The following is a 23,815-nucleotide window of genomic DNA, read 5'->3' on the forward strand; positions in this document are numbered from 1 at the left end:
AAGAATGTTTCCATTGCTTAATTTTTTTCTAGAAAGACTAGCATGGCATCAGATATTCTTGGAAAAACTAGGATTTTATTAAGCTATTCTAAAAAAATAATAGATGAAACAATACAAATAAAGTGGGCATTAAAAAAATTTATTTAATATTTGAAAGACGGGCTTTGTATTAGATGTGCACTGAAATCCATATTTAACAAATTTTGGTTGCAGGAAACTGACAGATGCGAAGCATGTTATGTTTGTTTGCTGAAATGCATTTTATTGCAATAAGTTAAAATAACAAAAAACAGAACAGCATAAATAAAGAAATAGGCAAAAAAATCACACTGAAAAGAACTAGAAAATATGTGTCGCAAAAAAAAAATTGTTATTCACCCTTTAAACAAGGGCAACTGGAGCAAGAATGCATCAATAATCTTAACTGTTTCAGTCGTTAAACTTAAAGCCCRACTTTTGTCTGAGCTTCATACGGTAATTTAGGAGAAAATCCTCCTCATCAGGGAGTAACAGCTGACCCCGCCACCCCCACCAAACCTAAACAACACTGCAGCCTACTGGGCATGCCATGAATCTGTAGGAAATTTGACATGGGCAAAAACAGCAACACAGTTCACCCTTAACTCTTGATTTTCCCACAAACACCTGGATCAGGATTTTATTCTGGTGCAGCTCTACTCACAAAAAGATCACTGTCCATGCAAGGGTGTGTACTACTGCTGGAGGTGAAAGCCGCATGACTGTAAGCACACCGATGGGTAGAGAAACTCAAGAGGTGTCGGAYGGAACGTGCTCGAAGCCTTCGCTCTCCCTCACCAACGCCCTCTCCAGGATTATTCGGCCCTCCTTGTATCGCTGACTCTCCTCGGTGGCAAACTCGTACATCCAGCCCAGCTTGCTGTTGCAGTTCTTGCAGCTGACGTCTCGCACCATGTGTCTTCCCGTCAGCATGACTCTGTCCTGCACCTCGCTGTGCTGCAGATTCACCACCTGAAGGGCAACAGTTGTGATGATTGTCACTGGACTGYGAATAAGACTTTGACTTACCGCAGCAAACTACAATGAGATTCCGAAATCATATGTCAAAGCTGTTTGTCTGAATGCTAAAATCTTGGATGTTTTTCCAGATTTCTTTTTCAAAATCGAACTTTACATTCCATCTGTAGCTTTTAAGCATCAAGTTCCACAAGGTTCTGTCCTTGRTCCCATTTTATTYGTGTCCTATCYATTTCCCTATTGCCACCCTTTAAAATGCAGCTTTTTAACCCGAGTGAATCTTTCAAGTATCGGTGATACAGAATTGATTACAATTAATTGGAGAAAATGTTGGGAAATGTTCTCCAATTAAACAAAAACCAAAAAGAGGATTTAATTTCTTCTCCAGATAGGCTTGTCTCCCAAATTGGTGGGCACCTGTTGTTGACATTCGGTGGTAATTTAGTGCTTAAATAAGTCTAAAGAGTTTTTTAAAAATCTGTTAAAAATGATCACTGAACTGAGTATCATTCAATGCCGAGATGCGGTGGTTATATTCATGCTTTTTCTACACCTCAAACAAAAATTTGTAATTCTGTCTTTTACATTTTATAAAGAAATGTTTATGGATTGYTTGGAGCTTGTATAAAAGACCTCTAATTACCTCAAATATATCACTTTAGCTATCAAGAGGTTTGAGGAAGGAAACCCAAAAAGTTTAACCCCATTTAAAAGACAGTTATCCCTGATACTAACTGAATTTTGAACTTTTGAATTCAAGTAAAATAAAATAAAAAAAATCTAAAACATGTAGTTGCTAAGTTTTCTGGCATTTATGACAGAAATGATTTGTATAGTTCTAACTGACCTAAAACAAGAGAAGTTTGGTCAGATTTATCTTCGGACAGTGAGATAAAAATATTTATGTGTCTTTTTATTTGGCGTAGGTAAATATTTGGTTTCAGATGTTTTTTTTTTTTTAAATCTTTGTGTCTTTTGTTGCTTTCCTATTAAACACTGCGTAATGTTTATGTTGAAAGGCCATATTAAGGTAGGAGTTGTTCACTAGGGAAATTTAAAAATGTTCCTATAGGTAAAGTGCAGATGCAAATTAAACATACAAGTCAAACGATACTAATTATAGTCAATTTCCATTTCTGCAGTACAGCTTTTTAACAGTTTGTCAGGCAAGCACCATRATGTGCATAGGCACCTTATTAAAGAGGAAAGCTCTGCCAGTTGCCCCTGTGAAGCGCGTTGAGATGAGTTCAGCACGGTTGGTCAGAATAGTGTCACAATTGGCACAGGAGAAGAGGCGACTCCCGCCGATGTGATCCAGGAAGATGCGGCCCATTTTCTCAACTTGTGGGACAAAAGCAAAGTTAAAGTTTAGAAGAAGCAGAACAGAAGAAAGGRAAACTCACCCATTTAAATGCAATGGCAGCAAAACATCTGAATAACACCAGATGCTCGTTTAAATAGGATCAACTCCTGTACTTCAAAGACTTATGCAAATATCTGACTGACTTGAAAATTACAATGTCCTCTGCTCAAACTGCCAATAGAAACGTAATAGAATAACATACGCATGTCCAGCACCATCCACGACCATTTTAAACATATTGCTTCTTGGTTCAATAATGGCATTAGCCTTAAACTGTATCCTGCTTTGGTTAGATTTTGGACAGTTAAACACAAACATGTCTGAGAATATTTTATCACAGTTTGGTTGATGGGCAAGAGAAAATATTAAACAAATGATTTTCTGCAATGATTAATTATCAGCGTTTTTGAAACAACCTGTTGCTACCTAAYCTCTAACACTCTTTTATCCTGAATTTATGTTGATCACCTGAAGGCAACMTCGGGCCTGGTTTACTGCTAGCTACATCACTGTAATTCAGTTTCCTCACGACGTGTGCACATCTGTAGTTTTTGTGTGAACTAATGTCACATAATRATAAACATTAACATTAGGCAATGCCCCATTATTAGTCAGAAAACAGTCTAAAACAAGTTAAAACAATGACATCGCACATTACATGCTTCTACTTAGAGCTAATGTACATCAAAATGCCAAACAGTCAAAAGATGACCTTAAAATAGCTTACCTAGAAATTTATAAAGACAACTGAAAAGTATTTTCAAATCGAAATGTAACTCACTCTTCGCCTTTATCCTCAAGAAAACTATAACTCTTCGTCTTCGCTGCTTTGTTTTCGTGAGACCAGCGTCCTAGGCGACGAAAGTAAAGTTAGCAAATATGTCAGTCAGAGTTTCCGCTGAAGACTTTCAAAAACAAAATTTTGAGCGAATCTATTTTGTATTATAATGAATAATTGACTTTATATTTATATGGATAATAACACTTAACATAAATTCTCAAAATTTAAACGCCTGCACTGCCTGTGTTGCTTCTTTAAAACGGCTCTGTTAAAAAAAATGCGTTTATTTTGATAGTCAGACAAATAACTTTACTTTGTGCACGAGAGTTCTCATTTTGTGACGTAGAAGCATCCCAATCCCTCATTGGTCACATATAATTGCCACATGTTGCAATCTTTGTTTGGGGGAGGGCGTGGGTGATTGCGTTAAAGCCCTTCAGTTAAAGGAGTCGAGCATTTTGTGGTGTGTTCATTCTCATTCTTGCTGGGCCTTTGGCAGAAATAAGCAATATCAATCAAATATAACTGTTATAGTTCGAAAATTATTAGCTTACCATTTATATCATTCAGGAAAGAGAACATGTTTTCACAGAGATACAGGACGACATGGAGCAGCAGACGCTGAATTGACAGTCATGTAGAGGAAGTACATCAAAAAATGTATTTCACGGTGAAAACGTTAGCAGTATATTTTATGGTTTAAAAAAATAAGATGTGATAAATTCTGCTGTTATGTAAAAAGCTTGTGCTTAACCCTTTATAGTAAAATACTTGTTTTGTACTTTTTCTTTATGGTGTTGCAGTTACATAAAAAGGCATTACAACATTTAATTTCTCTCTGGAATTAATGTGGCGTTTTGGAATTGAACTGAACTGAAGATGTTCCCTAAAAACTGTTTTCTATGATTGATAAAATAATCACCTGCTTTTTTTTCCCGTATTTCAAATGTGGGAAGAAAAAAACAAAACAAAGAGGGTCACTGTAATACACCTACGATCTCTCATAGAATATAATATGTACATTACATTAGCAACCGTACCAGCACATTGCAAAAAATGTCCAGCTGATCCAAACATAGCTAGGCATTCCTTTAAACCTGTCCCAAACTCTTGTGAAACAAAGGTATCATTTATTGCACTTTTGTGACATAAATTACCTGATATGTTCGGTCCATTCTTTAATTGCATTAATTATTTTTATCACTTTATTAACCAAGATAAATATTTAGGAGCTATTGAGCAGCGCTTGGCGTGCCAGTTAGTGATAATTTCAAATCACTTTGGCATCAGTCAAACCAAGCAGCACTTTCTAATTGGCTGTAAGATCAAGACAGTCACACCTACTGTGATATCATTCAACAAACCTTACCCCCAAGCAATAGATTATCTTCTGTGATTAACAACATCTAGATAGGTGATTTGCAAGAATTAATTTTTAAGATGCACAACAACAAAGCACATTTAAGGTTCATAGCTGTGGGCTTTCCTGCTCAGCCTCCAGCAGTGAGGTGGTGGATGCAGTTTTCAAGCTTTCAATCTGAATTTTGATCAGATTTGTGAATTTTGCAGTAATCTGTACCACCCATCTGGTAGACTGTCAGTCTGATATCTGTAATCTGAGACATGGGATAACCTTTTCTTTTTACATCTCTCTTGGTTCCACCCATGTGTGCAAAGGGACTTTTCTTGTTTCTATTCATAATGTCAGCCTAAAGAGTAATTGCCTAAGTCCTGCAGGACTCATGCAAAACAGATGTTTCATGCTTTCTTCATTTTGCTGTTTATTAACAATTCTATGCTTATTTCAGAACTGTATTGTGGATGTCTTATTTCTGACATATAAAACTGAGAAACCTCTAATGAAAGTAAAATATTTTGAATAATGAACAAATAGTTAGTGAGCAATCAAATCAAGTTCTTCCATTTTTTTTTCTTTAGCCTTCATATTAAGGATTTTAGATAGTGTAACATTTTCTACAGATCTTGTAACTGAGAAAGAAAATCATGGAACAATGTTTCTCATTACATTTTGTTCTAACATATAACAAAATCTCAGAACATTTGAACATTGACCCAGATGCCAACAGTTTAATATAAAAATATGGACATATTTTTATATTAAACTGTTGGCATCTGGGTCAATATGTTTCGTTTCCTACTAGCTTATATCTAAGATTTATATTAGTCAACAGCACAATTTATATTTTTGCATCTTTTCCAGTTTTTACTCTTACTTTTATTGTGCATTATTTGCATCTGTTGCATAAAATATTTTCTGTTAAGGGCCGCTTCAGAACAGCCAAGACATCTTATCTGTGCAAAGATTAAAAATAATCAGATAAACAGCACCAAGCTTCATCAGGAGGTTCAGACTGAGCCTATGTCCTTGACATAAGATAAGGTGCCATAAAGGCGGTGGAGACTAATATCAGGATCACAAATCAGGTAAATCCATCTAACAAAAAACTAATTTCCTCTTATGTCATGTTGTCCTTCACCTTTCCAATCAAAAGGCAGATAGGGGAGTTACTTTTACAATGTTGAAGAATCACTGTTATATAATTGAACAGTTAAATTCTTGGTTGGTAAATGCTAATGTCGCAAATAATTATATTGTTAATGTATTCCAAAAATGCAACTTTGACTTGGTATTGTTAGCAAAACTGTGCCACCGTTTTTGTGTTTTTCCATTACATTTTTTATCTCACTATTTTTGGATGAGTGGCCATATGTCATTTCATTCTGTTTTGTAAAACAAATGATGAACATGAATAATGGAAACCAACTGAATCTCACCTGAAACAAGGCATGGACTAACACAATTGTGAAATATCAAATATACTCAGGGTTTGACATGATGCAACAAATTATCAGAGGATTTAGAAAAACACTTGTAATAAACAAACAATAAAAAAAACAGAAATCATGTGAGGGCTCAGAAAGTTCCAGTCCTGTTGAAAAGCCTTTATTCCTTCTCCTTTTGGTCAAAGGCCTGCTTGTAATCTTATTACACTTATTACAAAGTCACACTTTCTACCTTTTCCTTTATTTTAATCTTGGAAAAGTACCAAAAACTTGGGTTGATTGATGAAAGAAAGGTGCAGCCACAGCAATGTGATTCCCAAAGAGCTACAGGAAGGAAACAGTGTAAAATACACTAAAAGATGATGCAAGCCCCAGACCTTTTACAATTTTTCTAAATATAGTACTACCGAAATGCTGCACATCTCCATTTTCCCTCTTCCCTTGCTTTTTAAGCACATAGTAAAAAAAATGCTCTCTCTTTTTCCTTTTGTTCTACGCCTGCACAGACAAACTTTAAAAGATGTTCTACTTAAGATCAGTAATACATATGAATGTTTAATTTTCTCATGAAGGTAATGTTTATGTACCATTTTGATGTGTAACCTTCTATGTTTTTTTGATGACTAAAAGTAAATTCAACACGCTTAATTTTAAGGACAAATAACAATGGAAAACTGAGTTTCAATATAAATCGCTTTAAAAATGAATAGGCACAATTACAAACAAGGCTTTGGTAGAGAAAATCCTCACATTTCTATTATGGTTTCTGATAAGTATAGAGAAGATATCTGCAAAAATAGGCGTTCTTAAAACTACACGTTTCTGCATGGGTGCAGCTAACTTTAAATTTGTTCTGAGTTTTAAAGAATTAATTCACAATCTTTTAAACTGAAAGACTTGCACAGATTTTTAACATCTAAATTCACGAATGGCCTCCTTTTTTTTGCCTTCCAGTGAAAAGGACCTGATTCAGCCTGGCATCTTTTTACCTGGGCATTTGTTAGTAGGTATGGAAAGCATGGATTGCTCTAATTTTCCTAATCTCCGAATGAAATAACAATAATCCAAAATCAGAATCTTGAAATGCTACAAAACATGACATTGCTTTCAAGGAAGGTTTCATACAGGTAACGTCTGATCCATCATTTCAGTGGAAAACCTCACAGCCGTGTCCTTTGAACAAGTGAACAGTCCAGTCGCCTCCCCTTTATGAGGCTCACGATGTTTGACGTCTCAGGCTATAAGTGATAACAACAGTGAAAGGCAGTTAAGAGCAGAGAGAGGTGAATGCAGAGACGGAGACACAACAGCAACAACAATTGGGGAAGATGTTTCAGCAGCTGCTTCTGATCTCCCTGCTGGGTTTCACATGGGCAACAGGTCTCTATTGATTATGCTACTTCATAGTCAAATTCAGTTTAGTATTTCAGACTAAAGTATAATAAGTGATGATTAAGGTTAACTGATGGCAGTTGTTTCAGGAGCATTCAAAAATCTTACATTTGTATAATGTATTTTTTTTACATAGTATATTTTAACACATACACTTTGCATTCTGAATTGGATAGTTATCAATTATCAATAATCTGCTGTGCATTTGTGTCATTAAGGTTTTTGTTTTTTTGATCACAATCACTTATTGTCTGGATAAAGATAAAATGCTCTATGCATTACATTTTCAGCATAAAATTAAAATGTCTTATTATTTCCTTATCAGCTGGACAGCCTTGCACCAAGGTATTTCCTTCCCAGCAGCCTCCATTAACTGGTAAGTTTCCTGTACAGACTTACACCCAATTCATTTTTGTAACTCATATAAAAAGAAAAAAAATGAGAATAAGTTGTAGATTTCATAGTATTTGATTAATGAAGTCCTTCTTTAGAGGAATGTCAATTTCTGCAAACATTTTTCAATAATTGCACAACTCCCTTAAGCTTTTTCTGACTTCTGCAATTTTAAACATAAGCAAATATATCTTTATATTTTCTTCTCAAGCTGACACAGTCAGACCATCTGATGTAGCAGTGCTTTCCTATGTTGGACTTCGTGAACAAAGGTGAGAAAATACCCTGATTTTTAATACAGTAAAGTCTCTATTGAAAGATCTGAAATTCCCTCTCTGGTTCTCCTCTGCAGCACTGAGCTGTCCACAGTCTTATCAAAACTCACAGGTATGTCCCCGCTTTTATTTCTCCAGTTTTCATCATTACTGTGAAATTCACTCACCCATGATTTCCTTGTTCTTGTTTTTTCCTGCGCTTTAATGGGAACTGTAAATTCCAGCTTCTTGCTGTTCTATTTGTTACATTAGACACAAACTCTTTTGAGATTTATCAGCGCTTTTATTGCACCACTTTGCACTATCTTTACCGCACCGATATTGACATTAGCTGAGATAGTATCAAACATCCACACATTGCCCGTATTTGCTCAGGTTTGGGTGGTTGCCGGGGGTTTTGGGTGGGCTGTTGGCTGGTGCTGTCTCCAGCTATCACAGAGCAAGACGGGCTCTCTCTGGACAAGTCAACTGTGTTTGCTCTGTGCCACACACACACACACGCACACACACACACACACACACACACACACACACACANTTTGATTTGATTTAATTCATCTTGCTTAGGATGGCCGTCCAGATCGCTCTTACTTCACCCCTGACTGCTTTCATCTCAGCCAGAAAGCCCAAACAATGATGGCTCGTTCTCTTTGGAACAACATGGTGAATAAACCACACATTTTTGTACTTTTGTAATGAAAATAAAAATGACATAATGTACTTTATCATGAATATCCATAAATGTTGCTCAACTGTCCTTTTTTCCCCTTATAGCTGGAACCTGTGGGAAGCAAAACCTCCAGCCAGGACTTTGATTCTGATTTTGAACTGAAATGTTCAACAAATGTATGAAAGTTAATATTTTTTTGTATAAATCTCTTGAAATTAGAAAAGTATTGGATAGTGTTTGTGAAATATAGTTTATGGTCCTGACATTTTTACAAACAGTTTTCTCTCTCTCTTCAGGATTCCCCCTTTATTCAGACATCTAAGAACAGTGATTACACGTATTCTGCACCCTCCTCCAAAACTGATCCTATTACAGTAAGTTTATTATATTTATGTTATTTTTATTAAAAATGAATGAAAGCATATATTCCAACTGAATGAAAAAGTTGTAAATGATCAACAGAGATGCAACGCAGGCCTTTGTCCTCAGCATCTCTATATTTCTTTATATCAAGTCTTTTTTGGATTTTTACTACAATATTTTTGTAATACAGTTTTCTTCTCTTAAACTGCAAATGCAAAAACATATTAATTATGTGTGTCTTTTCCTCAGAATTGGGGAAGCGATTTTTCATCTAATAACTTGGCTCCCTCTGATAGTCAACCAACTTCAGGTGAGACTGTCATCACATATCAGTCAGGATCCATTTGATTATTCTTTCTAATGATGTAATGGTTTACAGAAGGATTTCCAGAAGTACATTTTCTTTTTTAATCTAAGTGCAAATCACTGTAATTGCTTTTGAGATCAAAATGAATGTGATGGGAATAAGTTGTATATTTCCTAATATTTGATTAATAAAGTCCTTCTTTAGAGGAATGTTATCAATTTCTGCAAACATTTTTCAAGCTTTTTTTGATTTCTGCAATTTTAAACATAAGCAAATATATCTTTATATTTTCTTCTCAAGCTGACACAGTCGGACCATCTGATGTAGCAGTGCTTTCCTATGTTGGACTTCATGAACAAAGGTGAGAAAAGACTATGATTTTTAATACAGTAAAGTCTCTATTGAAAGATCTGAAATTCCCTCTCTGGTCCTCCTCTGCAGCACTGAGCTGTCCACAGTCTTATCAAAACTCACAGGTATGTTCCTTCTATCTTTACTGCACCGATATTGACATTAGCTGAGATAGTATCAAACATCCACACATTACCTGTAGTTGCTCAGGTTTGGGTGGTTGCCAGGGGGGTTGGGTGGGCTGTGGGCTGGTGCTGTCTCCACTATATGAGAGACAGCATCAGCTGTCATGACAAGATTCAGCCTTCCTGGAACAAAACAGCACAGAACTAATTCAGCTGCCACTGATATAAAAGATTTTTAAAATCTGGATTATCTCTACTACTACTTCATATACGGCGTGAAACAAAACAGTGGTTCGGCATTTAATTTTCACAGACTGAGATGTCGTATATTATAACTCTGTGCTTTACCGTACATGCTGAGGTGTTGCTTACATTCTGAATTGTTAGGTTTTTTATGTTTAACTCCTTTGCGTTTTTATTTATTAATTTTCTCCTCCTTTTCTTGAACAGAGCTGATGACTCTGTTCAATCCTGGACTAGTGACTCCCATCTCAGAAGACAAACGCATCCCTCAGTTTCTTCAACATGGGTACAAAGTTTTGTCTCGTCACATAAATAATTTGTGATTCTGAATGCTTCAAGGTATGCCTTTATTCTTATTGAAAGCCTCTTACTATTTGCAGCACGCTGGTGGACCAAGCAAATGAACTGTCCCTTTACTTACAGAGCAAAAAGGTAAAAWCTCCAGTTTATTTTTACGATTTAACTTTATTTTCAATAGTTAGACATTTTCGCTACAATGCTTTCCTACCGCAGCTAAAGAAACGTGACACCTTTGGTAAAGAGGCGAACACCATTGTTTGGATAAAAATACATACTTTTTCAATTTAATCCAGTAAAGGAAAATACCGCTCTAAATACAATAAATTTAGAGCACATTGTTACAAGTGAAATCTTTAATTTATTTAAGTTTTTTATGTTCATGGTTTCTTTTTTCTTTCTTGCTGTCACTCTTATAAATTATCCAGGTTTGTGGAGTGCATGACAGATAGTTGTGCTGTCAACAGATTGTCTCATCTTATCTGTGAATCTGTTTAATTTTTTTTTTATCACTTCACAATAAAGGATTATTTTGTGATGATCTGTCTCAGGAATGCTCCAAATAATACATTGACGTTTGTGGTTGTATTTGAGACAAAATGTGAAGTGTGTGAATATTTTTGCAATACACTACATAATTTGTCATTTAAATGCCATTTATATAGTGTCATGTCTTCTAATGTCATCTAACATAGTCTAGATAGACTAATACTGAGTCTGAAAAGACAAAAAACTGATAAAAAATATCATATAACCTGACTTCCTCCAGCAGGGCGCTGATGAGAATCAAGACTGGAAGTTGGTGCTTCTCTTTGTTCAGCTGGATCGACTCTGTGCCTGTGAGCAGCAGGAGCAGGTAAACAAAGCATTTGAATAAAAGGGAAGAAGAGAAAAAAGCAACAAATCTGTCTCAGGCAATCTAGAGTTTAAACATGCATCAGAAATGTATGGAGAGTTCCAAATACCAGTCAGGTATTCACAAATACCTGACTGGCACCTCAGTTGAATCAGATTGCATCATGTTRTGCATTTTTAATTCTGTTTTGYACATGACTGAGGTCTACATGGAAATAATGTCTTAATAGAGAAAATAAAGACTTTAAATACACAATGCAACTGAGTCAAAAACAGACAAACTAGTAACATAATTAGATACTGAAGAGGAAATTATAAACATGACTATCAGTTGCTTAGAGCCTAAGCTTCAAAGGCCACTAATAAAAATCACTTGTTTATTAGAGTTTAATGYGTGTTGTTTCAGAGGTTTAAAGTTACAGAGTCCAGATATTATCTCACAGTCCAACTCTCACTCCTGAACTTTCCTTTATGTGATTTAATCACAAGAAGTACAGTATGTGATGGAAAAATTTTATTCATGTGTAATTAGTTCCTGAAAAAAGAACTTCAAACTGACTAAAGGATAACAAAAATTTGCAGCTACAATTTAAAAAAAAAAGCACCACAATAGTGTCTCGTGTCCACATAGGCACATTCTGAAGTATCGGTCAAGAAATTATTCACAAAACAATCCTTGTGTCTTTGCTGCAGATCTCGTCTCTTCTCAAACAAGTGGTTGAGGAGGTAGATAATGCTGTGCAGTTGCTCCACTCTCAGGTATGTTGCAAAYTAAATAGTGTCATTGATCTTTTGCAGTAATTTAAGAKACAGTGATTATATGTGTAATGTACTTTTTGCTTGTACTTGCTGCAGCTGAAAAAGACCATTGTCAGTGTGGCATTGTGGGATGGAGGACTAAACACATTCCAGACAAAGTAAGCAGCACCAAAAGAAAGAATCAGAAAGGGATAATACTGGGCTCAAAGAGAAAAGTGGAAAAATAAAATAGTCTGCTATGAGTATTTAGCCTACTATTTTTAAAAAGCTGAATTTTGAGCATGTTTTTGACTGTTCTTAATAGGTTATGTTGAGTAAATAAAGGTGTTTTGCTTACAGGAAGTGCCCATGCTCACACACATACACCAATGGAGAACTCAAGCTTCAGAGAGCCGTGCTGACTCACACCCTGCAGGTAGGTTTCTCATTCCCACCAAATAATGCTTCTTCCTTTTTAATAAGATCTACTTAGTTGTAGAGTGAGCTGTTGCATAACGTCTGGAAAATGTTTGCTAAAGACTTGTAAGAAAAAAGRAGTCGGAACAGTTTCAAACTGCTCTTTTCTAATTTTTTTTTCCAGGAGTTGCTGGATGAGCTGATGGTACAGAAACATTGGTACAGAGACAGAGATGACTTCGCTGTCACTCTTCAGGCGACCCCTCTCATCAGAGGCCTGTCATCTGTGAGTTTAAGCTGCTGATGTGATCTTTTTACATTTTGTCTTACACTTTCTCTCACAAGCAGCATCTAACATAACATATTTTTTATGTTTTACCAAACTATGAATATGTATAAATCTTTCTTGCTAGCAGACTGGAAAGCCTATTGGAGAGTTTGAAACCTCAAAGCTAACTGATGAACTGATGCTACAGTTGTGGAAAAACCTGGTGAGATCTGAAGTTGTGAAAGTGACAATKACCAACACTTATAGTCTGTCACTCTGAGAGGATGTTACATCTATGTGTGGTTTATTTATCTATTGTTTTTGTACAGCTTCAGCCCATGGTCGACCAACATATTCCAGACCATAAGAAAGACATCCTTACATTGCAATGCCCAACTGAGGTGAGTATAAATACAAAAGGTCTTAACAATCATATAAGGATTTACAAGTGACATGAGATGTTAATTCTTACTCATTTACTCACTTACTCAAACTGTTCCTCCTTCACAAGGACCGACCATTCCTGAGGACACAATTTAACACTCCTTCAAGTCACCACAGAAACGCAGACCATTTCATTCAGACTGTAAGAATAATTCACAACCAAACCAAATGGTTTGCCAAGAATTAGGGGTCTTATCTCATTCTGATTATTTTATATGTGCTTAATAATCAGCATACAGGCACAGAGTTGCCCTGTGAAGATCGCAGTCCTTCATCCTCCATTCCTACTTCAGGTAATTTTATGCATTAATATTCTTATAATTTGTTTCAAATAAAATATTTTCATAAATRGTTTTTTSTCTTATTTATCTCTTGGTTATCTTCACTTTTGAGCCATCACACATTTAACMAYAGTATCCAATAAACCAAACCTTGTTTTTGTTTTTTTTCAAAATKACTTTCAATCACCAAAGATAAATTGCATAAATACCAGTGGAAACKTGCAAAAATCTGGTCAAGTAGAGGGAGGAGGGATGTTAACTGCAGCATCATTCATCGGCTAAAGTTGAATGAGGCTTCAGGGGTAAAAAGAACAAACCAACAATCCCCAGGATATCTAATAATTTAAACTAAAACTTACCCACTAAAGAATGGTTGTCAAAAAGTGGTCTATTTGTGCATTAGTGTGAGTAGACAGTAAACAGCATGTATACTGTGTGGTCTCTCTATCAGTAGGATCTAGAATAACACAATCTGACATCTCCTGACATTTTCTTTGTATTTTCTAGTCCATGAACTTCGGCCTGCAGATATCAAAGTTGTGGCGGCTGTGGGGGATTCTTTAACAGTGAGTCATTTTGTTTGTCAGACAGAYATTTTGGGTCATGCGTTTTACTGAAGGACTTTCTTATTCTTTATGCCAGGCAGGGAACGGCATCGGAGCCAGTCCTAATAACATCCTGGATGTCTTACGTCAGTACCGAGGTTTATCCTGGAGGTATGTCAAGACTCTCTAATTCTATTATTTCAGCATCTTTTTTTCATCTCTTAACTATAACTATTATTTTTCATACTCTTTGGTTAAATAAAGTTAAGGGCACTTTCTGAAAGTAATTTCTTATGTTTATTATCAGCATTGGTGGAGATGGAAACCTCACAACTGTTACCACTTTACCCAGTATGTGTTTCTGATGACTTCATTAGTAATCAGTCATTTTTTAGAAATATCAATTTTGAATTCAAAATGTTCATTTTTTAAATCAGCATCTGGTTTTTACAGACATTTTAAAACATTTTAACCACAATGTGAAGGGCTACTCGCTTGGTGTTGGTGATCAAAATAATCCACAAGCTTTCCTTAATCAGGCAGTACCTGGTGCAAAGAGCAGGTAAGTTCTCCAGGTGTTTATTTTAGCAATGAGTTATCATTTTTTATTAAAAGCTACTTAATCTTTAGTGTGATAACATCACATCTTTTACCGATAAACATGATTGCATTTTGCATTTCTGTTCAAAGGGATATTCCATCACAAGTGCGTACCCTGGTAACAAAGATGAAAAATGACGTAAGTCTACATTTATCTTTTGTAATTCTACAGAGCAACTAGAGCTTGAAAAGATACTTTAAGTTTTGACTTTATTTAATGTAGTGTAATAAAAATAGCAAAGTTAACTCTTTTTCTCTCTTCATGTTCTTTTTTCTCCAGAATATCAACTTTGAATCAGACTGGAAGCTGATTACTATCTTTATTGGTGGAAACGACCTTTGTGCATACTGTGACAATAGCGTGAGTGTCAAATTTGGAAGCGAGAAGACATAATTATGAAGTTATCTCTGATGGTGTGTAAAGAAACACATTTTCTCTTCATTCACAGCTCCTTTACTCAGTGGAAAATTACGTAGGGTTTCTCAAGGAAAGCTTGGACTATCTCCAAAAAGAGGTGCCACTCATTTGACAAGGTGTTTCCACATCACAATGGTTACATGTTTATTAGAACTAACAAAGCTGATCTCTCTCAGGTTCCCCGAGCTCTGGTGAACCTAGTGGAGCCTCTTTACATAACTCCACTCAGAGAAATGCACATGGACGCATCACTGAATTGTCCAACATGGCTTCTAAAGTGAGCGTCTCCTTACACTCTCCTAAATCATTAATTATGGTCTGGGTATTTTGAGACATCTAGTTATTAGCTAACCATTAAMACAGTGTKACTTCTTCTTCTTTGACAGCATATTGTGCCCTTGTGTGGTAATGCCAGAGCCTAACTCTGAAGCTCTTCAAATACTGGAAACCGTAAACAGAGGATATCAGGTAGAATAAGAAATACAAAAAATGATCAGATTAAAAAAGTTGATCATTGTCACTGATGGTTATTATTGTTTCTTTTAACTTCCAGCATTCGCTGCATGAACTTATTGAGTCTGGCCGGTATGATACCCACTCAAACTTCACTGTGGTCATTCAGCCTTTCCTCAGAGACATCGCTTTGCCCAGACTGCCAGTTAGTAAAGAAATTCTGTCTTTTATTTGTAAACAATGTTCTATACTTGATCACTCAGTAGCAGTGTTGTAGTCAAGACCACCTATCCCGAGACCAAGTCAAGACCAAGACCGAGGGAAGTCGAGACCGACATGACACATGACACAATAAAATGTGAAATATGATCAAAATTGCTAATCAAATTGATCTGAAAGATTCACATTTCCATAAAATCACCTAGATATTAAATACTTAGAGCTGAAATAAATTTAACCACTATTAAAAGCAGAAAAAACTCTTTGTTCTGCTTATCTAAAAAGATAATTCCCTGGGCATTTGCCCATATCATTCATGTCAGAAATCATCACTATCTGCACCATTAAACATAGCAATTGAGGCAATGCTCTGACGGTAAACAATGCTCAGCTATGAACACTGACCAAAGAGCAACAAGCAAGAAGTAACCAAGCTCAAGGCGCTCACCATGACTGTTCTCACCCTCTCTCCCACTGCATGAAGCCAGGCAATCTGCCACCATGGCACACATTACAGCTGCCACTTTGAACGAAAACAATCAATGAGGAATGCATCTGCTTTCTTGTTCTTGTGTTTTATTTATTTGCTACTTAAATAAATATCAATGTATATAATTAAATAAAATCATGATAGCTACTGCAGTGTACGCAGAGCATTACAAGAACAAAGAACGGTTTTCAGTGAGGCTCCAGTCCTATCTACTTAGTAAAGAGCCGTTCAGAAGACTCGGATCGTTCGTGAATGTCTCATCACTATATAGCAGACTTTTGGACACAGTGTTGTCCATGCACATGTTAGTCAACACCTCCACACAATAATTCTGCACTGAATTATTGCTGGCTGTGTCTCTGTACAGCTAGCTTTGCTAACATCACGTCAATGGAGCTTACCTTTCCTTGAGCTTCTTTTCTAAGTGAAAAAAGTTATAGACGTCCTCACCGTCTGTGAAAGCGAAGCACTGCTGAATTAGCTGTTGCCATCGGATTTCTTATGATTTATGCAGCGCTATTCTATTACTGATGATTAGACAGACATCTTCTGCCACTCAATGAAAACCACTGCGCATGTCTTGGAGCGCCGCGTGCGAGTGAAGGGTGGGGGGAGTAACAGAAACACGTATTTGGTAAGTCACGTTATTGCTTGGATTTTAATCGGTACGTTTTGCATTCAGTGAAAACAAAGATGTTAACAAATAAACTGGACAGTATGCTGTACGTTTAGTGATATTTTCACAGTTGCGGTCTTGACTGGTCTTGAAATAAAATTCCGAGTCCTCAGCGCCCGAGACCGAGACAAGACCGAGACCAAATGCGGTCGAGTCCGAGACAGAGACCATCAAGACCAAGATCGATCTCGAGTACTACAACACTGCCAAAGGCATCAATAATTCTGAAAAACTTTATATCCTTGACTCAGTTTTAAAAACAACCTGAAACATAAACTGAACAGAAATTCTTAAAGCATTTAGGTAGAATTGTTTAAGACATGAAAAGGAAATCAATGCATTTCAAATTTGATTTGATTTAATTCATCTTGCTTAGGATGGCCGTCCAGATCGCTCTTACTTCACCCCTGACTGCTTTCATCTCAGCCAGAAAGCCCAAACAGTGATGGCTCGTTCTCTTTGGAACAACATGGTGAATGAACCACACATTTTTGTACTTTTGTAATGAAAATAAAAATGATATTATGTACTTTATCATGAATATCCATAAATGTTGCTCAACTGTCCTTTTTTCCCGTACAGCTGGAACCTCTGGGAAACAAAACCTCCAGCCAGGACTTTGATTCTGAGTTTGAACTGAAATGTTCAACAAATGTATGAAAGTTATTCTTTTTTCATATAAATCTCTTGAAATTAGAAAAGTAAATTTTGAATTGAATAGTGCTTGTGAAATATAGTTTATGGTCCTGACATTTTTACAAACAGTTTTCTCTCTCTCTTCAGGATTTCCCCTTTATTCGGACATATGAGAACAGTGATTACATGTATTCTGCACCCTCCCCCAAACCCGACCCTGTTACGGTAAGTTTATAATGTTTATGTTGTTTTGTTTTTAAAAATGAATGAAACTGCTCATTCCAACTAGGCCTGTCACGATAACAAATTTTGCTGGACGATTAATTGTCTAAAAAATTATTGCGATAAACGATAATATTGTTTCAAGACCTTTTGACACCGATTTAATGGAAATGACTAATGTGATTTCCTGATGGATACACCTTATTTTCAAAAGAACACATAACACTGGAACTGATAAACTAAATAAAACAACCAAAAACAAAAATAAAACGGATACTCAGTCTCTATTAACAAAAACGTACTTGAATAAAAAGTAAACAATATAAAGCCAAAGTGGAAATAAATACTGCATTCAACCAAAAGAGTGCAGATTATGAAGTCTGTATTGCCCTTCGGTAATCACTAGATTTAAGTAGAGAAAACGGGCACATCCGTCCACCTAAGGCAGTAGTTCACACTACACCATTTTTTTGCCCCTTTTTTCCCCTTATGACAATCTTAGATCGTTGGCCGATCTAACCGATCATCCTGCATAATGGTGGGTTACGGTAGATCGTCGTGGCCACTCCGATCTAAATCAGGGGTTTTCCCCGTGGAGCTTAACGCAGCCCGTTGAATGTGACAGGTAGCCAATCAGAAAGCGCGGAGGGAATCCGCGCTTTCTGTGGGGAAATGACGGAGGGGAATCCCAAACAGCTGACACGGCGCAACCCGAAGTCCAGCCGACATTGGAGATGATATGTGGAAACATCGTTAATGTTTATKCAACGTTTGTGCAAAGAATATAGAAATGACAAGGGGAGGAGTTGGAGCCAAATTGCTACCGCAGTTGATAAACCCTGTAAGTTTTCAGCTGTTCTTCGTTAACGTGACATAAATAGGTTATAATGATTTTCATTCAGTCAGGACTTTACGCTGACTCTACGCATCACATTCTAGTAAAGCATTGATTAATGCCTGGTTTTAAAATTAGTTAACTGGACTTGTAGCCATTATTTTGTGCCCATGTGGCTGAACACCAAACGGCACGACAAACCCGATCGAACCGTTATACCTAGGATTTCTGTCGGCTAATGTGTCTCTCAGGGTTTGAAAATGGGCSGACAACTCGTGTAATGTGCGCTGGACATTAGACTAAGGAAATGAGGAAGGGAGGATCAGTGGAAGCACCGGAGCGGAGCCTTTTTTCATTCAGTGTCATCAACAGAAATAAAAAAGGCAGGAAGAGACGATAACGACGATAATTAAAATGAGATCGATAGGTTTAATTGATCGTCAGATTATTTGATTTATCGTTTATCGCGACAGGCCTAATTCCAACTGAATGAAAAAGTTGTAAATGATCAACAGAGATGCAACACAGGCCTTTGTCCTCAGCATCTCTCTTTTTCTTTATATCAAGTCTTTTGTGGATTTTTACTTCAATATTTTTGTAGTCCAGTTTTCTTCTCTTAAACTGCAAATGCAAAAACATATTAATTATGTGTGTCTTTTCCTCAGAATTGGGGAAGCGATTTTTCATGCAACAACTTAGCTCCCTCTGACAGTCAACCAACTTCAGGTRAGACTGTCATCACATATCAGTCAGGATCCATTTGATTATTCTTTCTAATGGTGTAATGGTTTACAGAAGGATTTCCAGAAGTAAATTTTCGTTTTAATCTAAGTTCAAATCACTGTGATTGCTTTTTTATTATCRAGCTGAAGCCTGAATTTCTCTCTCTTGTCTGTTAACGGATTTAATCTGTTTTTGTCCTTAGTACACATGCTGAGACCATCAGATATTCAGGTGGTGGCAGCACTGGGAGACTCTTTGACTGTAAGTACCAGAAACACAGATATCTGCAATTCTACACTTAAAAATAGAAAACAGAAGGTTAACTTGTGCCAAATTTAATTATCGCCAACATTTATGGTTTTTAAAAATAATTCCAGCACTTTTGAACTTTGTACTTGGTTTTTGATCAGCATTATATATTTTGTGAACTGGTGTTTAATCTGCGATCTTAATCCTGTTAAGCATCTTACTTCACTTTCTGCGTTCCTCACTCAACAGGCAGGAACTGGTGCAAAATCAAACAGCATGCTTGATCTTAATACAGAATACAAAGGAGTATCATGGAGGTAATATTTTCATTTTAGTTAACTTTTCACATTTACATTTTAGCCAAATCATATAATATTTTATTGCATTATGTCCTGCAGCATTGGAGGGGATCAAACTTTGGAGACTGTCACAACACTACCAAGTGAGTTTGATGAAAACTGCTGTTTTCAGTTTGCGTTTTGTAGGACTTTTATAATACAAAATGGAATATTTTAGTCCGTTGTAGTCTTATTAAAGAGTAGCACAGTCATAAGCTTGACTATTTAGTGCAGAGAAAAACTATTGTTCTGAAAAACAAGTACAATAGTTTCAGATTTTCTTGCACCTGCTTCACTTTCTCTCACTGCGTCATGCCAGATATCTTGAAGAAGTTCAATCCGGATCTAAAGGGTTTCTCCAAAGGACAAGGACAGCTGCAAAAGGGCTTCAACATGGCTGTTGCTGGAGCAAAGTCCTTGTATGCATTTTTTTCTCTTGCTCCTCCAGCCCAGTAAATCTGTTTAATTTTGCTAATAACTTCTTCCGTCTCTTTTCTGTCTCAGAGAGCTTCCTGCACAAGTCCAAGCTCTCATTAAGGCCATGAAAGAAAACACGGTGAGCCTTTCCTCTGACCTTTAAAATGCTCTGCATTCCTGATCTGTTCTCCATCCTCAAAATTAGCATGTTTTCAACACAGGAGGTGAATTTCGAAAGTGACTGGAAACTTGTGACAATTTTCATCGGAACAACAGATCTTTGTAATTACTGCTACGATCAAGTAAGTTTTCCATATGGTGAATAAATAGCACTTTATAACGGTGTTATAACACATTGTTCACTCAATTCTTTGCAGAATAATTTGTCGCCAAAGAATTTTAGCGACAATCTCATGCTAACGTTGGACATGCTTTACGAAGAGGTAAGGGTTAAAAACTAAAATACATATGTTATGAAGTGCCTACCTACAATGAAGTAAGTTCTAATTGTCTTCCCATTTCCTGCTGTGGGGTCTCTAGGTACCGAGGGTGTTGGTGAATCTGGTGGATCTCATGCAGATGGATGTGTTTAAAACTGTTAAAAAGGACACACTGGGCTGTTCACTACATCAGAGGTTGGTTCTCATCTTTAAGTGCATAAAACTTGTGGTTTTAATGGCTGCAGCTAAATATTATTAAACAATACTATTTATTTTTATATTTTTGAAAGGAGAGAAACATATATTTCAGTGTCCAATTACTGCAATTTGCTGTAAAGTTATATAAATAGCAAAAGTATGTGAAGCTTTTCTTGTAGGATCACCATGAACTGCAAAAAACCCAACAAAAGATTACTGCTCATTATTTTATCAGTTTCACTCAGTTTGAATTTTCCAAATTGTTTTAGATCTTTTCACAACATTTTGTTTGCATTGCTAGGACTCTAAATTGACATTGACTTTATTCATCCCTCACAGTCCTTGTGTGATAGTTTCTTTTCTTGGTTTTTATTTTTATGGAGCAGCTGTTTTCTTATTCATCCCTTTAAATTCTTCGCTGCTGTAAACTGCCGGTCAAAGACTGTTATGGAGAGCTTAAATTCTCTGATCTCTCTAAAAACTCTCAATTTGGGTCGAGGGAGTTTTGGAAATAGTGTTTGGACTTAAGTGTGAATAAGAATTTTCTTCAGGTCTTAAGGAATGCTTTCTGTTTGTTCCACAAACCCACACTGTAACAGATCACAGTTCTTTGAATGAAACAGACTATTTGACATTTGTCAGTCAGCTGCTCTGACACTGATTGAAAGCTTCCTATCTCTTTATAAAAGTGTTATTTAAAGATATATTGTTTTGTAAAGTATTGTTTAATCTTCAGTAGCAGTTGACCAGCTGTAGAATTAATTATCTTTTGTGCCCAAAGAAACATAGGATGTTTTTTTTTTTTTTACAGGGTCAGCTGTCACTGTGTTATCAATCCAGCAAACAACGCTCCAGAGATTGAGGAACTGAAACGAATCAATCGAAATTACCAGGTAAAAGCTAAAAGCTGTGTTTTCTAAAAATATATTTGTATTATTTTCCAACATGACGATGAACAAAAGAACTTTGGTTTTCCAGACTGAGATCGAGTATCTAATTTCTGGAGATCGCTACAGTGGAAAAGAAGACTTTGCTGTTGTGTTGCAACCCTTTTTCCACTATTCCTTCATCCCTCAAACTGGAGTAAGTCTCTGAACTAGTACAACGTAAGAAGTAAAATTAATTGGTCAAAAACCAAATAATGTTGGACATAACTGATATTCACCAGGTGGGCGAGGTAGACACCAGTTTCTTCTCTGTCGATTGTTTCCACCTGAGTGAACGGGCTCATGCAGAGATGGCCATCGCACTGTGGAACAACATGGTGAGCTTTCTGCACTAAACATAGGTATAGTGAATTCACTTCACTTTCTTTTTTTAAGAGCAATATATGGTTTTTTTCCCCCTGTTCCAGCTGGAGCCGGTTGGCAGGAAGCAAGCCTACAACAACTTCACACATGACCGTGCCAAGATTCACTGCCCCTCTGAGGTATTTATAGATCTCCCACAGATTTGTGCAGGATTTCCACTGTTTGTAAAAGTTTATTATTTGAGAAACATACAGAAAAATATCTCCTGAATACTGTTATTTGTGTTCAGCACTTGGTCCATTATGTAGTTTTAAAGCACTGATTGGATAGTAAAGAAGTTCAAAGGTTCAAGGTTATATTTTCTTGTACATAAATCCTTTCTAGACATAGCCATACATTAACTCCATTGTTTCTGATAAGTACAGTCAAATATCCAGGGAAAATTATGCCAGAAGCTTAACGGTTACAGAAATTGTGCGGTTGAAAATAACTTGCTAAGAGATTTTCATCCAAATCTGAGTGGGGTTATATGTAGATCTTTATGTTTGAAGTAAAAGCCTGGACTTGATCGTGGTGATGCAGAGCATGTAAACATTTCTGACTGAAACTTCATGCTATAGGATAATTCTGAATTAGTATTTTACTCTAATGTACTTTGATTTTTTTCCCCCCTCAATGTAACAGTTACACGATTCAATCATTTATTTATGTTGTTTTAATGTCACCTAATGAACAACTTAGATATATTTGGCAATGAAAGCTCCGTCAACTCATATCTGATCTGCCTCAGATGTGCCTCATCTAATACATTTTTTAAAATCATTTTATAATAATTTCACCTTTCCCTGCAGGCGTCTCCTTTTATCTTCACTAAAGCTAACAGCCAAGCGGCTCCCCCTAAGACTACTGTTGATCCAGGCAGCATCACCACCAGCACCGTCAGTGGCACCATACTGCCAAAGTGTTCCACCCCCATCGCTGTGTGGGTGCCAGTGGTTGTGGGATTTGTGAGTTTACTGGCAGGCATCATTATCTGCTGGCTCATCATGTCCGCCGTTCAACGCAAAAAAAGCAAGAAGAGTGCAAAAGCTGCTAGAAATAAAGAAACTGGGTTTTAAAGTTATGACATTGGTTATGGATATGAAAAAAAAAAATGTTTACAATAACGACCCTCATAATGGTTAATTTGGTAATAAGATTACGGGGCTCGCTGGGCTGATGTAATTAACTTGCATAAATGTATATGTTTTGTATTTTACCACCTTCACATTTATTTATTCGTAAAATAAACATGTTTAATTTTGACTGACCTGCAAAACTGTGTTGGTTTTATTTCTCTTTAACCTGCAAAGTTTGAGTTGGTTCTTCATTAAAAAGCTTTATCAACACCTTTAGATAATTTTAACTTTGTATTTTAATATTTGTGTTGACTAAGACACAAACTTATGGGCAAAGCTGATCTACAAATGAATATCCAAAAATCATAACCTGCTGTAGTATAACCTGGTATAAATTTACATACATTTATAAAATTATTTTTTCCATTTATAAAAAAAACCATTTTCTGTTATCAAACTTTATATTTTTATACTAACTGAAAACACAAGAAAGCACACCAACAGTCTTATGTTTAAATCTGTTTTTTATTTGGCATTTATGACAAATAAGAGGAAAACAAAAATTTGTGTAAATTTGTTTATTGTTAAATACATCAGACAAATGACTAACTATATTTATTAGAT

The 23,815-nt window shown here is 36.2% G+C and overlaps 2 protein-coding genes across 6 annotated transcripts; one reads left to right on the plus strand and one right to left on the minus strand.

Annotated features, from left to right (window-relative positions):
- Positions 1-626: 626 nt before the first annotated feature.
- On the minus strand, positions 627-11,195 carry LOC103457366 (protein yippee-like 5). Of its 5 annotated transcripts, none has more exons than XM_008397439.2 (4): positions 11,117-11,195; positions 3,087-3,210; positions 2,189-2,337; positions 627-990 (listed from the first exon to the last, which is right to left on the minus strand). In XM_008397439.2, exons 3-4 carry the CDS (start codon positions 2,327-2,329, stop codon positions 769-771), a joined length of 363 nt encoding a protein of 120 aa, XP_008395661.1. In that variant the 5' UTR covers positions 2,330-2,337; positions 3,087-3,210; positions 11,117-11,195; the 3' UTR covers positions 627-768. The 5 variants fall into 5 exon arrangements, with proteins under 5 accessions (XP_008395661.1, XP_008395662.2, XP_017157823.1 ...); XM_008397440.2 differs by lacking the exon at positions 11,117-11,195 and adding an exon at positions 3,454-3,489 and having other exon boundaries at positions 3,141-3,210; XM_017302334.1 differs by lacking the exon at positions 11,117-11,195 and adding an exon at positions 3,454-3,489.
- On the plus strand, positions 7,981-23,378 carry LOC103457367 (phospholipase B1, membrane-associated-like). The gene is made up of 46 exons (XM_017302118.1): positions 7,981-8,002; positions 8,083-8,117; positions 8,573-8,668; positions 8,780-8,851; positions 8,972-9,049; positions 9,288-9,348; positions 9,646-9,706; positions 9,787-9,821; positions 10,272-10,350; positions 10,445-10,496; positions 11,134-11,217; positions 11,910-11,975; positions 12,072-12,133; positions 12,315-12,390; positions 12,556-12,657; positions 12,788-12,862; positions 12,969-13,040; positions 13,151-13,225; positions 13,316-13,376; positions 13,872-13,930; positions 14,007-14,080; positions 14,217-14,260; positions 14,363-14,471; positions 14,600-14,652; positions 14,791-14,870; positions 14,959-15,024; positions 15,104-15,204; positions 15,314-15,395; positions 15,481-15,585; positions 17,142-17,237; positions 17,348-17,419; positions 17,549-17,626; positions 19,124-19,184; positions 19,384-19,442; positions 19,680-19,747; positions 19,829-19,872; positions 20,088-20,187; positions 20,273-20,324; positions 20,407-20,487; positions 20,563-20,628; positions 20,726-20,820; positions 21,635-21,716; positions 21,802-21,906; positions 21,992-22,087; positions 22,178-22,252; positions 22,925-23,378. The coding sequence occupies exons 1-46, from the start codon at positions 7,981-7,983 to the stop codon at positions 23,189-23,191; spliced, it is 3,534 nt and encodes a 1,177-aa protein (XP_017157607.1). The 3' UTR covers positions 23,192-23,378.
- The last annotated feature ends 437 nt before the right edge of the window (positions 23,379-23,815 follow it).

The sequence above is a fragment of the Poecilia reticulata genome, linkage group LG21 (assembly GCF_000633615.1).
Source record: "Poecilia reticulata strain Guanapo linkage group LG21, Guppy_female_1.0+MT, whole genome shotgun sequence".
Classification (NCBI taxonomy): Eukaryota; Metazoa; Chordata; class Actinopteri; order Cyprinodontiformes; family Poeciliidae; genus Poecilia; species Poecilia reticulata.

Bases quoted from the DNA above. Each gene is read 5' to 3' on its own strand.
- LOC103457367 (XM_017302118.1), top strand. From the start codon at position 7,981: ATGTTGGACTTCGTGAACAAAG. The intron at 15,586-17,141 runs GTTAGTAAAGAA...CATCTTGCTTAG, and splicing joins TCGCTTTGCCCAGACTGCCA to GATGGCCGTCCAGATCGCTC. The intron at 17,238-17,347 runs GTGAATGAACCA...TTTCCCGTACAG, and splicing joins GTTCTCTTTGGAACAACATG to CTGGAACCTCTGGGAAACAA.